At 51.7% G+C, this 17362-nt stretch overlaps 6 protein-coding genes across 6 annotated transcripts; 3 read left to right on the top strand and 3 right to left on the bottom strand.

Moving 5' to 3' along the window:
- Positions 1-173: 173 nt before the first annotated feature.
- Positions 174-1532, top strand: BDQ94DRAFT_181314 (uncharacterized protein; the record flags this gene model as incomplete). The annotated part of the gene is made up of 5 exons (XM_026773863.1): positions 174-363; positions 418-485; positions 539-918; positions 980-1044; positions 1102-1532. 5 exons carry the CDS (start codon positions 174-176, stop codon positions 1479-1481), a joined length of 1083 nt encoding a protein of 360 aa, XP_026630898.1. The 3' UTR covers positions 1482-1532.
- Positions 1533-2463: 931 nt separating this feature from the next.
- BDQ94DRAFT_181312 (oleate hydratase) lies at positions 2464-6006 on the top strand (the record flags this gene model as incomplete). The annotated part of the gene is made up of 6 exons (XM_026773862.1): positions 2464-2873; positions 2937-3523; positions 3597-4000; positions 4377-4794; positions 4965-5674; positions 5741-6006. The coding sequence occupies exons 1-6, from the start codon at positions 2583-2585 to the stop codon at positions 6004-6006; spliced, it is 2676 nt and encodes an 891-aa protein (XP_026630897.1). The 5' UTR covers positions 2464-2582.
- On the top strand, positions 6007-6315 carry BDQ94DRAFT_135196 (uncharacterized protein). The gene has a single exon (XM_026764617.1). The coding sequence runs from the start codon at positions 6044-6046 to the stop codon at positions 6233-6235; it is 192 nt and encodes a 63-aa protein (XP_026630896.1). The 5' UTR covers positions 6007-6043; the 3' UTR covers positions 6236-6315.
- A 388-nt stretch (positions 6316-6703) lies between these two features.
- On the bottom strand, positions 6704-8820 carry BDQ94DRAFT_70805 (uncharacterized protein). The gene is made up of 2 exons (XM_026776363.1): positions 7007-8820; positions 6704-6935 (listed from the first exon to the last, which is right to left on the bottom strand). Exons 1-2 carry the CDS (start codon positions 8783-8785, stop codon positions 6825-6827), a joined length of 1890 nt encoding a protein of 629 aa, XP_026630895.1. The 5' UTR covers positions 8786-8820; the 3' UTR covers positions 6704-6824.
- A 125-nt stretch (positions 8821-8945) lies between these two features.
- Positions 8946-10709, bottom strand: BDQ94DRAFT_181309 (GDP-Man:Man(1)GlcNAc(2)-PP-dolichol alpha-1,3-mannosyltransferase). Its single transcript, XM_026773861.1, has 2 exons — positions 9702-10709; positions 8946-9611 (listed from the first exon to the last, which is right to left on the bottom strand). The coding sequence occupies exons 1-2, from the start codon at positions 10516-10518 to the stop codon at positions 9004-9006; spliced, it is 1425 nt and encodes a 474-aa protein (XP_026630894.1). The 5' UTR covers positions 10519-10709; the 3' UTR covers positions 8946-9003.
- A 687-nt stretch (positions 10710-11396) lies between these two features.
- BDQ94DRAFT_166121 (kinesin family protein) lies at positions 11397-16965 on the bottom strand (the record flags this gene model as incomplete). Its single annotated transcript, XM_026770475.1, has 5 exons — positions 11397-11942; positions 11997-16049; positions 16106-16281; positions 16338-16661; positions 16806-16965. The coding sequence occupies 5 exons, from the start codon at positions 16963-16965 to the stop codon at positions 11397-11399; spliced, it is 5259 nt and encodes a 1752-aa protein (XP_026630893.1).
- Positions 16966-17362: the final 397 nt, after the last annotated feature.

Raw genomic sequence — 17362 nt, 5'->3', positions numbered from 1 at the left:
ATTATCTAGGTTCTTCCGTCTGTGACTTTTCGGAGACGCCCTGAGAATGCAGAAGAAAGTATATAACCCTGTATACATAATGTTACCTCCCGTTACCTTGCTTGGATAAAATTCATACCAACCCAGATGAATGTGTCGATGCAAGCCCGGCTTTGTGCGTCGCATCAGCCTCCATGACGCCACTCAATCATTGGGGCATCACCCTCGTTGTTGTCCCCATTGTGGCATGCGTCGTGACAACTCTCTTCTTTATCCTCCGATTGTATTCTCGGCGACTTGTCCGTCAGAAACTCGATCTCGGGGATGTGTTGATGGGTATAGGGCTTGTCTTCTCATACGGCCTAACCCTCTGTACTGTGATATGTGAGTCACTTCATGACCCCAATTTTAATGCTAATTAGCTTACATGTCACCTAGCGGCATTCAACGGCGTTGGTCACGACTTCTGGTCCCTCTCCAGGCCTACCAGAGGGACGGTCACTTTGGTGAGTATACCAATCTCCCGCAGTGAGGTCCAAGTTCTAATCGAACGGGGTAGCTCTTTTGGTGCTCAACAAAATTCTGGGTATTAAGCCACGTCTTCGTGAAATTCTCCTATATCGTTCTGCTCCGCAAGCTTTTCGGAGCCATCACATATTGGCGGAGGCTTACCACCGCATTGATCGTGTTCACGCTTGCCTGGGGCATTGCTTCCATCTTTGTCAGCATATTCCAATGTTGGCCTGTGCGTTATTTCTGGATCAAACACATTGATGGTAGCTGTATGCAGGGGCAAAATACCTTCTACATTGTGGTTGGGTCGATTGCGCTGGCTGAGAATTTCATCTTGGTCTCAATGCCCTTGGTCGTGGTTTGGAGAATGAAACTGTCGCCCCGACAGAAGGTAGAACTAAGTCTTATCTTTGGATTCGGTGGATTGTATGTCTCCTGCTCTACAATTAATCGAACTGGTTGACTGAATGGCACTGACAGTGAACAGGGTCTGCGCCATCGGCCTTTTGCGTATGGTCACATTCAAGAGATACGTGACGGCAGATGCTACCAGTATGTCAATCCATCTACCCTCGTGGTCAAATGACAAAAGTTGCTAATGCTTTCCAGCAAACGGATATCTCCAGGCTATATGGTCCATCGTCGAACTTGAGTTGGGCATTATCTGTGCTTCGGTGATATTGATGCGCCCGATATTCCACCGCCTCTCGGAATCATTCAAAATGAAATGTTGCACCATGCGTGGCCAAACATCAGAGTCCAGTTACTCTTCAAAAGGCGGGCAGACGATGAGTTCGTTGTCATGGCCGAAGCCGCTGGCCTTTGCAGGGACGGGATCAGTGGATGAGTGGTCTCAAGTGCGTGCTGAAGCATACAGTTCGCGTGTGCGCGGTAGTGTGGATGATAATCCCAGTTTAGCTGGGATCCAGGACATAATGGTCGAGGTTTCGATTGATCGCGAGATGCGAACGGGGAAGGAGATGGTGTAGCACATGACTCCCATCATGTCAGCTGATCCCCTGGCATACTCGATGCAGTCATTATCTTCTCTGTCAATAGTAATCTACTATACTTGGTACATATTTTTATTCCGATAGATATTCTTATGGGGATCCGAAAGGATAGGAGTGCGCGCTATAGCCAGTCCAAAATGAGATGGACTTCGCGGAATATGATGGGGGATTGGTGCCGATTTCGAGCTATATTGGAGAATCCGCAACTAAATCCATCTCCTGTGAGCAAATTTGAGAGATCTCGGGGCATTACTGGTCCTAAAGAAAGATATCTGGTGGAGTGATATGTTGTGCTATGGCAAAGGTCCGACTCATTCCCCTCCTCACGCGCAGTTTCGTCCGTGGACAACCACAACGCCAGCTCCACACCATCCCAGGTTATTCAGCACATGTCATTTGTGTTCCTTGATCGCTGACGTATCTTTTCTTTTTTTTTTTTTTTTTTTTTTTTTTTTTTTTTTTTTTTTTTTTTTTTTTTTTTTTTTTTTTTTTTTTTTTTTTTTTTTTTTTTTTTTTTTTTCCTTTTTTTTTTTTTTTTTTTTTTTTTTTTTTTTTTCTTACTATCTAGGAATACGCTGAATACGATATCTGCCCTCCAAGATGCTGCATTCCATAGGTCACCGCTGCCTCGACCAGCGTATTGCGGATAGACAAGATGCTCATACGATTTCGGATTCATCTCTCCGGCAAGGGCTATCAGACCGGCTGCACATAATGCCCATTTGGTCGGCCATGACTGGCTCATCAACTCGAGTGATCGTCCTAATGATCGGCACCCCGCGCTCCCCATCCTCGGTCCGCGTTCCGTTCAAGATAGTGGCATATGAACCCGTTAGTATGATGATGCAACTACTACGGAGGTATACCACGAGGATTAGGCTGCTGACTATAGGAAACAATGTATAGGAGAATGGTATTACACAAGGACGCGACTTCTATTTTCATGCCGTCGTAGTATATATTGGGCACCACAAACCGACCTTGTTCATGGAGCATCCATCATCATAGATCTATTTCTCTGTCTCAGAATACTTGTGAACCATCTCGGATTCATCCAGCAAGTTACCACCGTTCATCATGCCTCTCGCAAGTGATGCCTTCCAGGCTGGTCTCTCACGTCTCTCACCTTCCCATCTTGAAGTTTCACTTCCCATCACCCTCTCTCTCGCCCTCCTGGCCTACCTTCTCCTCGTCTCCACCCTCCGCTTCCAGCGCGTTCGTATCCTCTACCGCGACTACCCACAGTATGCAACTCGTGCATCCATGTCCCAAATGACCGTGCATGATGCATGGGCGATACAAAAGAACATTTTGCAACTCGAGTTCCCTACCACTGCAGTGAAAGCCCTCCAATTTGCGCTTTTTCGGGTAACGATTCCTCCTTACGTCCCCTCCTCTTGACATACTGACGCCATGTGATCTCCCATACAGACATATGGCATCCCGACCATCTCCGCCCTCCTTCTGCAAACCTCCCAATTTTCAAATCCCGCCACCTCCTTCAAACGCTACGCAGACACGGGTGCCCTCATCGGTCAGTTCGTGACATGCCCTCCTACCTCCTCTCGTGCACGCACCGCCATTGCTCGTACCAAATTCCTACACTCCGGATACCGTGCCAGCGGTAGAATTCTCGAGTCCGACATGCTCTATACCCTGAGCCTATTCGCCACGGAGCCCATCCGCTTTGTGGAACGGTTCGAGTGGAGAGCAATGACGGAATTGGAACGATGTGCTATCGGAACTTACTGGAAGAGCCTGGGCGATGCCCTGGATATCAGTTATGATGCGTTACCGTCGGGAAAGAGCGGGTTTAGTGATGGCCTGCATTTCTTGGAGGAGCTCCGGCAGTGGGGTGACCATTATGAAGAAGAGAACATGAGACCCGACGACCGCAATAGATTGGTTGCTGACAAGACGATGGACGTCATTGTTTATGGATTTCCTAAGTGGGTGAGAGGCGTCGGGGTCAGGTTTGCCACCTGTGTGATGGACAACAGATTGCGAGAAGCGATGATGTGAGCTTTTCTGCATAGCAACATTCTTTGTGATGGCTTCTGCAGAGAGCCATGTGCTGATAGTCTGAATCAGGTATGATGCGCCACCCGTACGGTATCGGAGGATTTTTACGGGGCTGGTAGCCCTACGGAAGTATTTTCTGCGATACCTTGGGCTTCCTCGGCCGATGATTCTCCGACAGGAAGTTTTCAGTGATACTCCCAATGAAGCCGGTCGGTATTATGTTCAAATATGGAAAGGAATGCCGTACTACGTGCAGCCGACCATGTGGAACCGCTGGGGTCCGGCGGCGTGGCTGACGTGGGCCCTCGGCCTTCCACTTCCCGGCGATGATGGCGATACCTATTGCCCAAGGGGTTTCGATGTAGCCGATCTAGGACCGAGGCAATTTGAAGGAAGGGGCCGGAAGTCAGTAGGTGACTATGTAGATGTCTTGGAAAAGGAACTCAAAGGACAGTGTCCCTTTGGCGGGAGGAGTGACCAGCCGGAGATATGTTTGAGTCGTTAGTAAATTCTAGAAAAGACGTGGCCTATGAATGACTTTGCTAGAAGGGACATCAGCTGGGTCGAATACAACGCCTACTTTGCACAAGCAAATCATTCTGTCGTCAGCGTGGGTCTAACCGTTGCGAACCATGGTTCTTTCTTTCACTGTGACAGAGAGCGCTGTCGGCGAGCCTTGACATCAGAAACCTTCCCGCCACACCTTGGGAAGCCCAGAACGTCGTGGACTTTGGTTTATAAACCGGTTGGATGTCCTCGTGGCTATCTCAATTCAGCAGCAACAACCATTGCCCGCCATGTCTTCCATTTCGGCACCGCCAACGCCTCCGCCTGAGCGCCGGCTGCCAGAGGGGATGGATGCGTGGATTCTAGGGGCCGGCATCTCTTCTCTGACTGCAGCTGTGCATCTCATTCAGGAGGCGCATGTGCCCCCTTCTCGTGTTCACATTCTCGAAACTCTCAGTCAAGCTGGCGGCGGGAGTATCAGTACGGGGGACCCCGTCAATGGTTATGATTGCCGCGCTGGGGGAATGCCTCCATTCAACGACGTCTGCATGGAAGAACTTCTCTCTCTGGTCCCCTCCAAGATCAATCCAAACCTGACCGTCCTCGAAGAACTTCACGAGTTCTGGGACACTGAAGCCGTGAAAGATCACCCTCATACTCGCTTCCTCACCCGCCATAAACATGGTCTTGAACGCATTGACGCCAAGCGAGCCAGTCTGGGACTGCGCGACCGCGTGGACCTATTCATGCTGGCCTCAAAGTCGGACAAGTCGCTCGGCCGCTCGCGCATCTGCGACCATTTTAGCAATAGCTTCTTCAAAAGCTATTACTGGATGCTCCTTTCCACGACGTGAGTCATATCTTGGTACCGTTGATTTGCCATGCCTCACTAACAATTCCTCCTAGCTTTGGCATAAAACCTGTTCATAGTGCAGCTGAGTTCCGGCGCTACCTTCAACACTACATGCACGACATCCACGAGATCCACCGTCGCCGGAAGCTAGATGGTGGCCGTTACAATCGTCACGAGTCTATCGTCTCACCAATTGCTCACTTTTTGCGCTCCCGTGGCGTGGACTTCCGTTTTCACACCACAGTCACTGATATCATCACCACCCCTTCAAGCAGCGAACCGCACCGAGTATCGGCCATCAAAGCCATACATGAAAATGAGCCCGAGATGACGATAAATCTAGGGGAGCGGGACATCGTGCTGGTCTCACTAGGCTCGGTTATGTCCGGCTCCACAACGGGCACCAACACGTCCCCACCGTCCTTGGAACTAATGGATATCGAGAAAGACTTGGACGAGAATTGGCTGCTGTGGCTAGAGCTCTCCACCAAAAACCCTATCTTCGGGAACGCATACAACTTCTGCACACGCATGGCGGAGTCCCGCCTCGAATCATTTACCGTCACCTTTTCCTCCCCCGAGTTCTTCAACCGCTTTACCGCCCTCACAGGTGATAAAGTAGGAAGTGGGACTTTCGTCACCCTCAAAGACACTCCCTGGCTCCTGAGCATCAATCTTCCTCAGCAACCTCTCTTCCCGGATCAGCCTGCGCACGTGCAGGTACTCTGGGGCTACGCCATGTACCCCGAGCGGGAGGGCGACTATATCAAGAAACCCATGCTCGAATGTTCCGGACAGGAAATCATGGAGGAGATATTAAAACAGTTGAATTTCCCCGTGCAGGGGATCCTAGACCACTCAATCACCCTCCCATGTGTGGTTCCGCGAGCGGCGGCGACACTGTTGGTCCGCTTGCGCAGCGACCGACCTCCAGTGATTCCCCCGGGAATCGACAATCTCGGGCTCATAGGCCAGTTCGTGGACATCCCGGGAGAGGTGGCCGTGACGATGGATTACGGGGTCCGGTCAGCGCAGACGGCGGTCCGTCAGCTAATGGGGCTGGAAAGGCGCAAGGTATTGTCTAAGCGAAGTTCCGCAATCAATTTAAAAGCTTTGTAGGCTCTTTACGACCGGTTGACCTTGTGGTTTGTCGTTGATGCTTGCGTCATTCAGCATTCCGCCTGGGTTTATGATACATGGATTCTTCGTTATACTGGCTTTCCATGTCATGACACTCTCATCCAGTGCCTCTGTCAAACACCCTGCCGATTCAACAATCTCTTCGTGCGATCACATCGAGGATTCACATTTCAATGTGCATCTCAAAAAGACCAAAAGCACGATTTAATGCATGTACATTTGTTTCCAAACTAGCGTGTTGTGTTTATGAGTTGTTATATTACCCTCTATCATCGATTTAGAATGAGCTTTCTAGCAATTCTACTCATAACTGTCGTAGTCTCGAACAGTCGACGGGACCTGCTCTCCTCTTATATAGGTGGACAGGTGGGATTGAGATCACGAGATGGATGAAGCAAGTGTCCGGATATAGCACTTGTCGTCGATTTCTGTCATAGAGGAATGCAGAAAAATGAGTAGCCTGATCTGATGGCCGAAGCTTCTTTTGCAGGGATGTATCCATCTGGAGTTGTGTATCAAGACATATTTGGTGTAAGGGATACTAGTAAAATCCATACAAGCTTTCCTGCAGACCGCCAATACATAATCCGAGTTTACATAAAAACCAAGATAAACCGATACCAATAACAATGTTTGAAGTAATATGATGTCAATCCGTGCCAATAAAAATGAGTGGATATACCAATACGGCGTACCTATCGCGCCAATAACGGACCCAGATTATATGCACTAATACCGCTGCAAATATAACTCCAATAGAAAAGACAGTCAATGTTCGCCGACCCCGATGATGTTGATCAAATGTCAGTCGACGTCGGATCCATTCCCATGAATACTTTATACAATCGTCTGCTCACGGCTGGACCAATGCGTGAGTCGGTGAGGGCGCCGTTTTTGTTTGCTGATTTCTGAAAGTATAATGGTCAATACCAAGAGAAAGATATAATCGAATAAGGCGAGGAGCCGCAGAGGGATATACCTTGACGTCTTCTAGTAGCCCCGGTCCATGTTTCCTCATCGCGTTCACTAAATCCATCGCACTTGGGTATTGTGTCGCAATGCCATATGCCATTGACGCCGTGACTCGGTTCACCTCCTGGAGCATCTTCACGAATGCGTCGGATCGGTTCTCGCCGGGCTTTACTTGTCCTACATCCATACAAAATGCGGAGTCATTCAAGTCCATCCGCTCCCGGCGATAGGGCACAGTGGAAATATACTCAGTGAAGTTCTTGATCCATTCCGCGGACTCTGCAGGGGAACTTGTATGATGGATTAGGCACGAATGGGTTACCTGTAGATCAAGGAGAGCGTCTTCAACCGTGTCGCTGTCTATAGGTGTGACCGGTTCGGGCTGCTGTTGCTTTCTCCGCGTTGACGGACGGGCAGAGCTGTCTTCATATTGTCGTCGCACAGCGGCTTGGTAGGCTCTGTTTTGTGCATTGTTATTCTTCCGCATTAGACTCGTCAAGCCTTCGATTAAATAGATCGGTCGAGACTTTGGGTAGGCTAATTTCAGGCGCTCAACGTGGTCGTTGATAGTATTTCTTGTTTCGGTTGTTGGGGCCACGATCATATTGATAAAGTCCTGAGCCGCTATCAAGCATAGGACATGCTCCTCTTCATCGCGGATGTGCAGCGCGCACGGCTCCCAGTGACCAAGGGAGTCGTTATATGTAGCTCGAACCTTGCGACGCCACTTGACGATATTCGGAATGGTACTGGGGAAGAATGAGAGATCAACTTTGAGAAGGCGCATAAGCTCCGAGGTCTGATTCCCGAGACTTGTGTCGGTAAATGTAGAGGCGAGGTCAATTAGCATCTCATGCGTCGAATCCTTCTTGTCCACCTTGAGCTTGTTGACCTCAGCAATGTCCGCTGCGAGTTGCTTTTCGCGGGCTTTATCTTCCTTGGCTTTCTGCTTGCGCTCCTTTTCAAGTTGCTTGTCTCGTTCCCTTTGCGCCTTAGCCGCCTCCCGCTCTCTGGCCTTAGCCTCCTTCTCTTCGCTTGTAACCTTGGTTGCCTTGCGCTGGGGTTTCCGCGGTGGCGGCATCTCTTCAACCTCTATATCATCGATCTGATCCTGGGTCCTCCGACCTCTCGACGACCTGGACGCAGATTCGCCATTGCTGCCATGGGAACGGTCTTCAAGCGTTGCTAGTACGTTCGCGGTCCGACTTGAAAATGCGTTTGCTTCGACTCGCTGGGCCACATCAAGTAGATCGTCGACATCCGGGAAATCCAATTGGTCGCTGGACACTTGAATCGCCTCTCTCCGGGATCGGTTGTTACTGCGGGTGTTATTGGAATTGCCAGCATCATCATCATCGAGTGAGATAGTGTTTACAGCACGTGAGCTTATGGCTGGTCTGACCGGTAGATTATGTGTGGGTTCGGGCGCCGATGAGGTGAAGACAATAGGGTCGGATTCTCCATTCCAGGCCGGAGGTTTTGTAGGGGCGGGACCGTCCGAGGATAAGATTATGTCGTCATCGGAGAAGAGGAAGAGCGAGTTCTTAGCCGGTGGAAGTGGTACATCTTTGACGGGCGTGATCTCATGGCTCAAGCGCCGTCGTTTGGCGGGCTGCTCGATGGGGTTATCGTAGGTAAATGCGGAGAGGTCAATCTCGTCGGAGAAGATGGAGTCCGAGGCGGGTACGACAGGCGGGTGAGAATGCGCTCTGCGGATGGAGAGCTGCTCACGTCGCTCTAACGGGGGCGGAGGGGTGGAGGAGAGGAGATCGATGACCTCTGGCATGTTGCCCAAAACACCAAAAGGCCCAACCTCGTGATGGCAACAGCGGGGATGAAGAACAACCGCCGAGCTGGAGATGACGGCACGTGTCGCGGGGAACACGTCGGTGGCGCGGTGTCACGTGAAGCAATTCAATATCTACTGGAAGTTGAAAGTTGATGAATGAGCATCACGAATTGAATATAGTACATGCAAGTCAAGGGTATTATTCTAACAATCAATCAAAGCAGCTTCACAAGGAATGCAGCAGCGAGGGCAAGTACCACTCCCACCAATGCAAGGAAGGTAAGAAGCTGTTGGAAGCCATGGAACGGCCGCTGTTCCTGGCCGAGCATCTCTTTGATTTCCTGCTCGAGTTTCTCGCCCATAGCTGTCAGTGAGAATTCCTTCTCGACACGCTCCTTCGCGGCCACAGACATCCTGTCCAGTTCCTCCTGCTTCATGCCGTACAGCACCTTGTCCATCACCGCAGTCCAATCGGCATCCACCTTGGCGTCACGGAGCCAGCCCGTTTCGCCCTCCACAATGGTCTCCAACGGCCCTCCAGTATTCGACGCAAGCACCGGCACGCCAGCCCGCATCGCCTCAACCGGTACGATCCCGAAGTGTTCGTTAATCGGCGTATACAGGAGCAACTTCGCCTGCAGCAAAAGGGTATCCCGGAACGCCGTCGGCACGGACAGCAGGAAGAGCACATCGATAGAATCGGGGATCGAAAGGGCCGAAATAACCGTCTTAGATGTCGCCGTCTGCAAGCCCAACCCAGTCGCCAATTCATCCAGCTCCCGATGATACTGCACATTCTCCTGGACGCGATTATCGTAACCACCTGCATCAAGCGAACAACCAGTTAGCACACTCCTCTCAACCAGCAAACAACGAGCGCAGCCTCGACGGCCAGACAAAAGGGAATACCCACCAGCAACAACCAATCTAGTCCCCTTCCTCTTCTCCTCCCCAAGACCATGATAGGCACGAATCGCCAACGCCAGGTCCTTCTTCCTCTCAAACCGATTGACACTGAGTAGGATCTTCTTCCCACCCCACAACTTCTCCCCATCCTTCACCACCCCCTCACCCCCATCCCCAGCCTTCGTATCAACACACGGATAAACGACACTCAAATCCCCAACCTTTTCCCTCCCAAACACCCCACTAACAACCCCTCTCGTAAACCTCGAATTCGCAACCACCTTATCCGACGCACTCACAGCCCACCCCTCAAACCAATCAAACGGCACGCGATACAGCCCCTTAAACAGCTGCAGTACCGAACCCCCCTCATCCCGCCTGGCAAGCAACTGATCCGGAAAATGACAATAGAACAAAATCCTCTGCTTCCTGCCGTTCTTCTTCCCACCAAACACCTTCAAAAAGGGCACACAAGCTGGCATCTGATCCACAATAAACACCTCCTCCTCCTCTCCCTCCCCATTATCCCCACTCGTAGTCTCCCCAAACAACAACTCCCACGTCAAATGCAATTGCCTCAGAATAGCCATGAGCACAAACAACCGTCCGCCCACATGCGCCGGGAAGATCGTATTCCCGCGCACCTGCACATCAAGTGTCCCATCGCGCGCCTCCTCAAAACAATGCGATTTATCCCGGTGCGAGGTGTAGATTGTGACGGGGTGGCCTCGCGATTGCAGTGCTAGGGCCACGTCGATGATTAGACGTTCTGCGCCGCCGATGCCGAGATCGGGGTGGATGATGGTAATTTTGGCGGGGGGCATTGTTCCCTTTTCTTTGTATTTATTTGGTTGGGGGATTGTGGGTGAGAGTGTAATTGAGTCGAAGAATTTTGTTTAGGTGGATATTAGCATTGCGGATTGAGAAATTGGTTTAATTGTGGGCGTTTTTGTACAGCTGTGATTTTGTAGTTCAATTAGTTAGCTGCGGAGGTGGTAGCCTGCTTGAAAGAGACACGCGGCCGATTGGGAGATTGCGTCATGTGATGATCTATCTCTTATCGCTGGTCAAGACCGGGGTATGTCTATTTGACCTCTATAACTATTGACTGGGTACTAGGATCCTCAAATTATATTAGTCTGGAGAATACTTGTTACTTTATTGAATGTCACCCTAATTTTAAATTGTTGTAAATCGAGCCACCGTCTAAGCTGGTGAAATGAAGAAACTGATATCAGGCAATCAATCAATCAATATACGTCCCGGCAAATAACAACTTCACACCGACGACAATTCTAACTAGAAGAGCAAAGCAGCGACAATGGCTGCTCATGCGGGAAAGGGATGGGAATAAAAACATTCTCAGAGAACACATGTATCAATGTATGGTCAGGGTAGTCGGAAAATGTACAATCACAGGCCATTCTTGTAAGTCATAAAGTCAGGATTCATCAAATAGGCGGAGCAGAAGTCAAGGGGATCAGGTGCACGAGGGAAGGAAGAAAATAAAAAAGAGGTGAAAGGAAATACACAGAAGGTAAATAAGCGGTGGTATCAACGAGGCGAAGAAAGGGGGAATCGACGTTGAGTGGGTTCATAATACAAGAGAAGACTGAACATCGTGGCGCCAAAAGGGGCTTGAAAACAAAGGGGGCAGGGCAAGACAAGGTGAATGACATCGGCTAATGTAGATCGATCAAGTCTAAAAGCAGTTGAGAGTGCTCTTCTTTTTCTTCTTGTTGAGCGCATTCATCCGCTCCTCGAGCTGCGCCCGGGCGGCTTCGGCCTCCCGGCGAGCGTTTCGTTCCTCTTCGACGGCCTGCAGTGAGAGGCGCTGGGAGGCGCGCTCCTTGCGGAGCGTGGTCAGTTCTTCTTCCAGCTCCCGGGCCTTCTTCTTCCACGCGTCGCAGTCTGACTTGACCTTGTTGCTTTGCGCTTCAAGGTCTCCCAGGGCTTCTTCCAAGGTGGCAGTGAGCTGCTTCTCTGCGTTCAGGTGCTTCTCGATGGTGCGAATACGGGCCTCCTGATCATCGACAATCTGTGGGTTCACCAGCTCCTTACTAGTGTGACGGGAGCTGGGAGGAGAGATACTGCCCGTACCGTTGGTGGCCGAGGCAATAGTTGGTAGAGGGGGCAAGGGAATAGCGGGAGGTGGCGAAGGGAGAGAGGTTGCAGATGAGCTCTTACGGAGATTGGACGTAATGGAGCTGCTGCGGTCATGAGAGCTGTCTTGGTTCTTGATCTGGAGCTAGAAGAACGTTAGTCGTCGCCAGCATGTAGTCTTCGGTATATAAACACTTACCTCGAGCTGCTCGATCCGCACGCGGTATGTCTCAATATCCTTCTCATAGGCTGCGATCTTCACCTTGGCATCTTCCAATGCCTGGTCACGCTCCTGCTGAATGACGGAGAGACGGTTATGGTGCTGATCGAAGCTATTGGTGATCTGTTCCTCTAACTCCTCCACCAAGCGGACACTCTTCTCCTTTTCAGCCTTGACTTCCGCAATGATGGCCTCCTTCTTCTTGACCTGCTCTTCCTTTTGGAGCAGAGTATCTTCGAGGGTGGCAACCAGAAGAGCCAGCTCGTTGACCTTCGCTTCCTTGGTAAGGTTGCTCTGCATGAGCTCCTCCAGCCGGCCTTCGTCGGATCCCTTGGTCTCAAGCTGTTTACGCAAATCCTCGTTGGTATCCAGCATCTCGGCATACTTGTCGGAGAAGTGCTGCTTCTGAGCCATGATTTCCTGGATTTGCTCCGCCATGGTCTCCGCGGTAACATCGGCGTTAAGGAGTTTAGAAACCATATTGAGCAATTTCGTCAACTCTTCCCGCGACTCTAGGATCTCCGATCTCAAAGTCTTCATCGCCTCTTCATGCTCGGCGCTCATCGTGGCGAAACGCGACTCATAGTCACCCTGCGCAGCCGCCGTAGCCCGAGCTTCAAGTTCCGTCACCTCCTGCTTGTGTGACTCTTGTAGGGACTCCAGGTCCTTCTTGTACGAGTCAGCAAGTGACTTGTGGGAGTCGATCTCCTTCTCCAACTCTGACACACGAGACTGATGTACTTGAACCTCGTTGCTATCGTTGTCCTTTGCTGCCAGAAGTTCTGACAGCTGCAGCTGGGCTTCGCCGTGGGACTTTTCGAGGGAGGCAATCTTCTCAAGGTGGGCAGCATTGGTGGCCTTATGTTCGTCAATAACATGCTTCAATTTTGCAACGAGTTCTTCTTGTTGCTCCCTCTCGGCCTCCAGCTCTCTAGCAGCAGCATCCTTTGAGGCAGAGGCTTCACCGGCAGCCGCCTGTTCAGAACGCATTGCGTCAATAGACGCCAATGCTTTGTCGAGCTCTGCCAATGTCGCACTCAGTTCCTGTTCGGACGATTGCAGGGATTCAACGGCGTTGTGGTGTTTGCTCTTCAGTTCCGTGACCTCTCCTTCGAGAGAAGAAATCTTTCTATCTTGCTCTTCAGCGCACAGATCCTGGGCTTTAGCCGCTTCTTCCTGGGTCTTCAGGAGGCTCTTCAACTCTTCGATCTCGGCGAGAAGCTGCTTCTCTCTGGCGTCGTGTGATTCTTTCATCTCGTTAATGAGATTCTCTTGCTGCACCACTTGATCGCGCAGTTGATTGACCAGGCCCATGTCGACCGAGGACCCACCGCCTCCCTGCAAGCTCGACCTCTCACGAGTGAGTCCAGAGATGATGGTTGATTTTGTCTCCATTTCCTTCTTTACGCTTTGATTTTCGGCCTCCAGCGCCTGGATACGTTCCATGCGATTGTGTAGTTCGTGCATAGCCGAGTCGAGGTGGACTTCGAAGTTCTGCATGGTATCAGGGCGGGCCTCAAATTCCTCAACTGCAATATTACGCAAGGCGGCAAGGGAGCGGTGAGCCCGATCGACCGTACCAATCAGACTCTGACTTGTCTTCCTCCGGATTACAGGGGACTTGAAGCCTGGGGTGCTCGGCGGTGAAGAATTCTTCGATCGCTGCAGTTCGGCTTTCAGTGTTTCGATGAGGCTGAGGGTTCCTTCATGCTCCGATTGCAACTGGGCATACTTCTGCGACATGATGGAAACACCCTCCTGATGCTCCATGAGCAAACGACGCATCTGCTCCACTTCTTGAGCCTTCGCTTCATCTATCTCTCGAGTGTCGACGTGGTTCTCCTGCGGGACCTCGCCATTACTCAAGGTAGATTGCTCGTGCGAAGAAGCAGGCTCCCCGGCCAAGGATAACTCCGAAGAGAGTGATGGCGAGGACGACGGTTGTTTTCCATCGTTCGAGCCGGGGGCCTTGCCTTCCTCTAAAAAAGACACCGGGCGAGATTCGAGGTTGGTGGAGAGAAGGTCCTGAACCTTTTCGTCTGGGTGACGGGCTTCGTCGGCAGCGTCCCGTTGAAACTCCGCCAGGGCTTTCATCGCTTCCGCATACTTCGCCTCGAGCATTTCATACTCACTCACAGTAGATTCGTGCTGCATACGCAAGTCGAACAACTCCTGAGTGACCGTCTCAAGTTTGTCCGCAACGACCTTGGTTTGGGTGGGAGTAGAAGCTCGACTCGCACGGGCACCGTTCTCCTGAGCCTCCAGGCGGTCAGTAGCCGATTCTAGGACCTTCAAATTGGTCTCGTCTGTCTCAGCAGTCGCTTCAGCATCCACGGAAGCTTCGTGCACGGCTTCTGGGGCTGGCTCTGTCAAGCCTTCATCCGATTCGGGTATGGCGGTCTCCACAGCCTCAGTCAGGACATCGAGGGAAAGGGAAGTTGCCCGGGTGCGAGGTTTGTAGGCGCCCTTGGCGGGAACTGGAACATGAGTCTCAAGCTCGTCCTCGGACTGTTCCTTCTGGTTTCCGTTCTGCTGGACATGATCAAGCTCATACAAAAGGTTATCCAGTTTGCCCAGGCTGCGCTGGCGCTCAATAACATGCTCCAAGCGCTCCATTTCCCTTTGCATTAGCTCCATATCTTGATCAGCTTCGGCCAGACGCTCCTCCAGCGTGGAAATATAGTCTTCGCAGTTGGCTTCGCTTTCGCGGGCTCGACTCAGCTCCTTCCGAAGTTCCGCCACGATAGCCGCCTGCTTCTCTTCACCAGTAGACTGGCCATCAAGCCGCGCTTCCAGCTCATGCAGATAGGTTTCTGTGCTGCTTTCACGGTCAAGCAGCTTCTGAATCCGCGCCTGTAATTGGGAGTTGACAGTCTCAACGTATGCGCACTTTGTTTCGCGTTCGAGAAGCGTGCTCTCCGTCACTGAGAGCGAGGACCTAGTGTTAGAAAGAGACGACTCAAGGCTCTGAATAGTCTTCTCGTACTCCAGGACGACCTGCTCGATCGACTCTGCAAACGATTGTGATCGCTTCAGACGTTCAACAGAAGTTTTCCCGACCAAGCTGACCACATCATTGGGGTCTGTCTCGCCAGCATGTTCGGAGTCCCTAGCGATCTCCGAGATCAATTTCGCATGACGTTGGCTGAGAGCGTTGTAACTCTCTTGGGTATCGAGGAGCTGATTCTGGAGCTCGACCTCCCTCTCGTTCTGTCGCTCCGCTCGATCCTGTGGGGCAGCGCTTCGACGGCCGTTCTCTTCCGCATTACGGAGCTGCTGGCGCAAGAAAGCGACCTCCGCCTTTAGTCGTTCAATAACTGCGTGCTTATCGCTTTCGTCGGCAATCTGCTGGATGCGGGGCTTGCTTTGGATCGCTCTGGCTCTTTGAGCATACTGAACCGTATTCACGGTTTCACTGAGATGGAACTCCGCAGGGTTGACACATGCGATCATGTATGTATAGGCGTTACCACCCAGAGAGTCCTGGAGCAGTCGTGTGAGCTTCGAGTCACGATAGGAGACGTGAGCGCCGGCCTGGCGAGAGGATAACTGCGAAATGACCTTGCCCAAGGCAGCAAGGCCCGCATTAATAGAGATACCCTCCTTTGCCCGTTCACCAGAGGCCCCAGTGTTCTTCAACCTCTCACTTCCTGCTAAATCCACGAAATGGAGCTTGCTATCCACCATGACAGAGGCATCAGAGCCAGACATCATTTCCACTGGCATCGACATGCGCTTGTCTTTGGGTGTCGGGGACATGACTCCGTTGGATGCCTTCCGCTGAACAAGGTTCAGACTGAAAACCGCGTGCGATCGAGAAGACTTGGCGTTAATCGCGGTGGAATCAGTCTGCCGGATGGAGGAACCGAAGCTAAGAGCACCCATCAGATCTTCATATGAGTTAATATTCACCTGATGTAGACCCGTGAGAATAATACGTCCTTTGGCATCCTCACGGATGGTGACCGTGCCCCGGTCGCCCTGATGTGTCGATTCAGGCACAAGGAGATCTCGCAATTGTTCGTTGTAGATCTGCACACGTCAGTATCTTCAAATCGCGAAGCAACATTCGATGTGGGGTCACAAACTTCAACGTAGGTAGCCTTCAGCTGCCAGTTCTTCTCGACGCTAGCTTTCCCAAAGCTGGAGGCGGAGCCGACAGAATAGCGGGATGGAGTACGAAGGCCTGTGCCGCTGTTGCGATTCGGTTTGGCAGGGCCCTCTAGTTTTTCAAAGAGAAGCTGAGCCGCCCGAGGAATGATTCCTATCTTAGGTCAGTCGAATGCGCCGCAGAGCGCGCGATTCTCAGGGAGGACGAACCCATCGATCTCGGGTCACTTTGTTCACTGGGACCCGAAGTTCCCATGGTGTAGGACTTTCCCGCGCCGGACTGGCCATAGGCCAGGATGGAGACATTGTAGCCCTGTAGAAACGAGCTCACACTATCGCTGAGGTAGTCCCAGACACCATCCTGATCGACCGTCTCAGCGAACACACGGTCAAAAACGAACAATTTCCGGCCCTGTGGGACATCGATGGCAACACTGGTGGGATTGGTGACGTGGACCATGGGACGCTGGAAGCGCTGGGGAACCAATTCATATCCGGGGTCGGTTGGCTTCAGGGGCGGTCGCACTCGAACAGCTAGGAAAGTAATCAGTATGCAGAGCTATACTCGTGAAGCCGCGCACGTGGGGCGTTTGAGGCGCCGAGGCGAGCGGTATCCGCAATACCGCATCTGAACCAGCTCAGCCCCAACGGGCGCACGCACTGAAGGGAATAACGCACCGACTTTGACCGCAGTTTTCCCATCCTCATCCGATGCCCGACTTCCTCCACCGTGTCTACTGCTCATACTCAAGCGACTGGTGCTTCGGGGGGTCCGCATGATGCCGCTGAAAGGACGCTGAGGCGCATCCGCTGGCGATTCAGGCTGAGAGCCCGTCATGGCACTTTATACGATTGCAGGCCAGGAGGAGGGGGGGAGGAACGGGTTGGGCAGAGACAGATCGGCGAATGGTGGACAGAAATATGTTGATTGGTCATGAAACGGAGGCGGGAGTCATCAGTCACGAATCGGTGCGCCAAAAGTGCGAATGTTCACTCTCGGTGTCCTTTGATTAGGATTATTATTTATGTGGGCGGTTCCGTCGCGTGAGATGGCGGCCTGCGGCACTCTGCGACGTCAAGCGGTCTCTAACCTGCAGGTACAATAAAAAGCGGGAAGGTTCCTATCGAAACAGTGAAAGCTGGTTAGAATGGGTGAACGGGAAAGGCGGGAGATGGACCGGAACAAGTGAATTAAGGTAAGGGGAAAGGGGACATAATTACAGGAGAGTGTCCCG

The sequence above is a fragment of the Aspergillus welwitschiae genome (genome assembly GCF_003344945.1).
Source record: "Aspergillus welwitschiae strain CBS 139.54b unplaced genomic scaffold BDQ94scaffold_3, whole genome shotgun sequence".
Taxonomy (NCBI): domain Eukaryota; kingdom Fungi; phylum Ascomycota; class Eurotiomycetes; order Eurotiales; family Aspergillaceae; genus Aspergillus; species Aspergillus welwitschiae.
The sequence above is the reverse complement of the archived record's forward strand: the minus strand, read 5'-3'. Positions and strand labels throughout refer to the sequence as shown.

Coding starts and splice junctions, on each gene's coding strand:
- BDQ94DRAFT_135196 (XM_026764617.1), top strand. CDS start 6,044: ATGCTTGCGTCATTCAGCATTCCGCCTGGGTTTATGATACATGGATTC.
- BDQ94DRAFT_70805 (XM_026776363.1), bottom strand. CDS start 8,785: ATGCCAGAGGTCATCGATCTCCTCTCCTCCACCCCTCCGCCCCCGTTA. Junction 6,936..7,006: donor GGCTACTAGAAGACGTCAAG/GTATATCCCTCT, acceptor TTATACTTTCAG/AAATCAGCAAACAAAAACGG.
- BDQ94DRAFT_181309 (XM_026773861.1), bottom strand. CDS start 10,518: ATGCCCCCCGCCAAAATTACCATCATCCACCCCGATCTCGGCATCGGC. Junction 9,612..9,701: donor GACTAGATTGGTTGTTGCTG/GTGGGTATTCCC, acceptor CGCTTGATGCAG/GTGGTTACGATAATCGCGTC.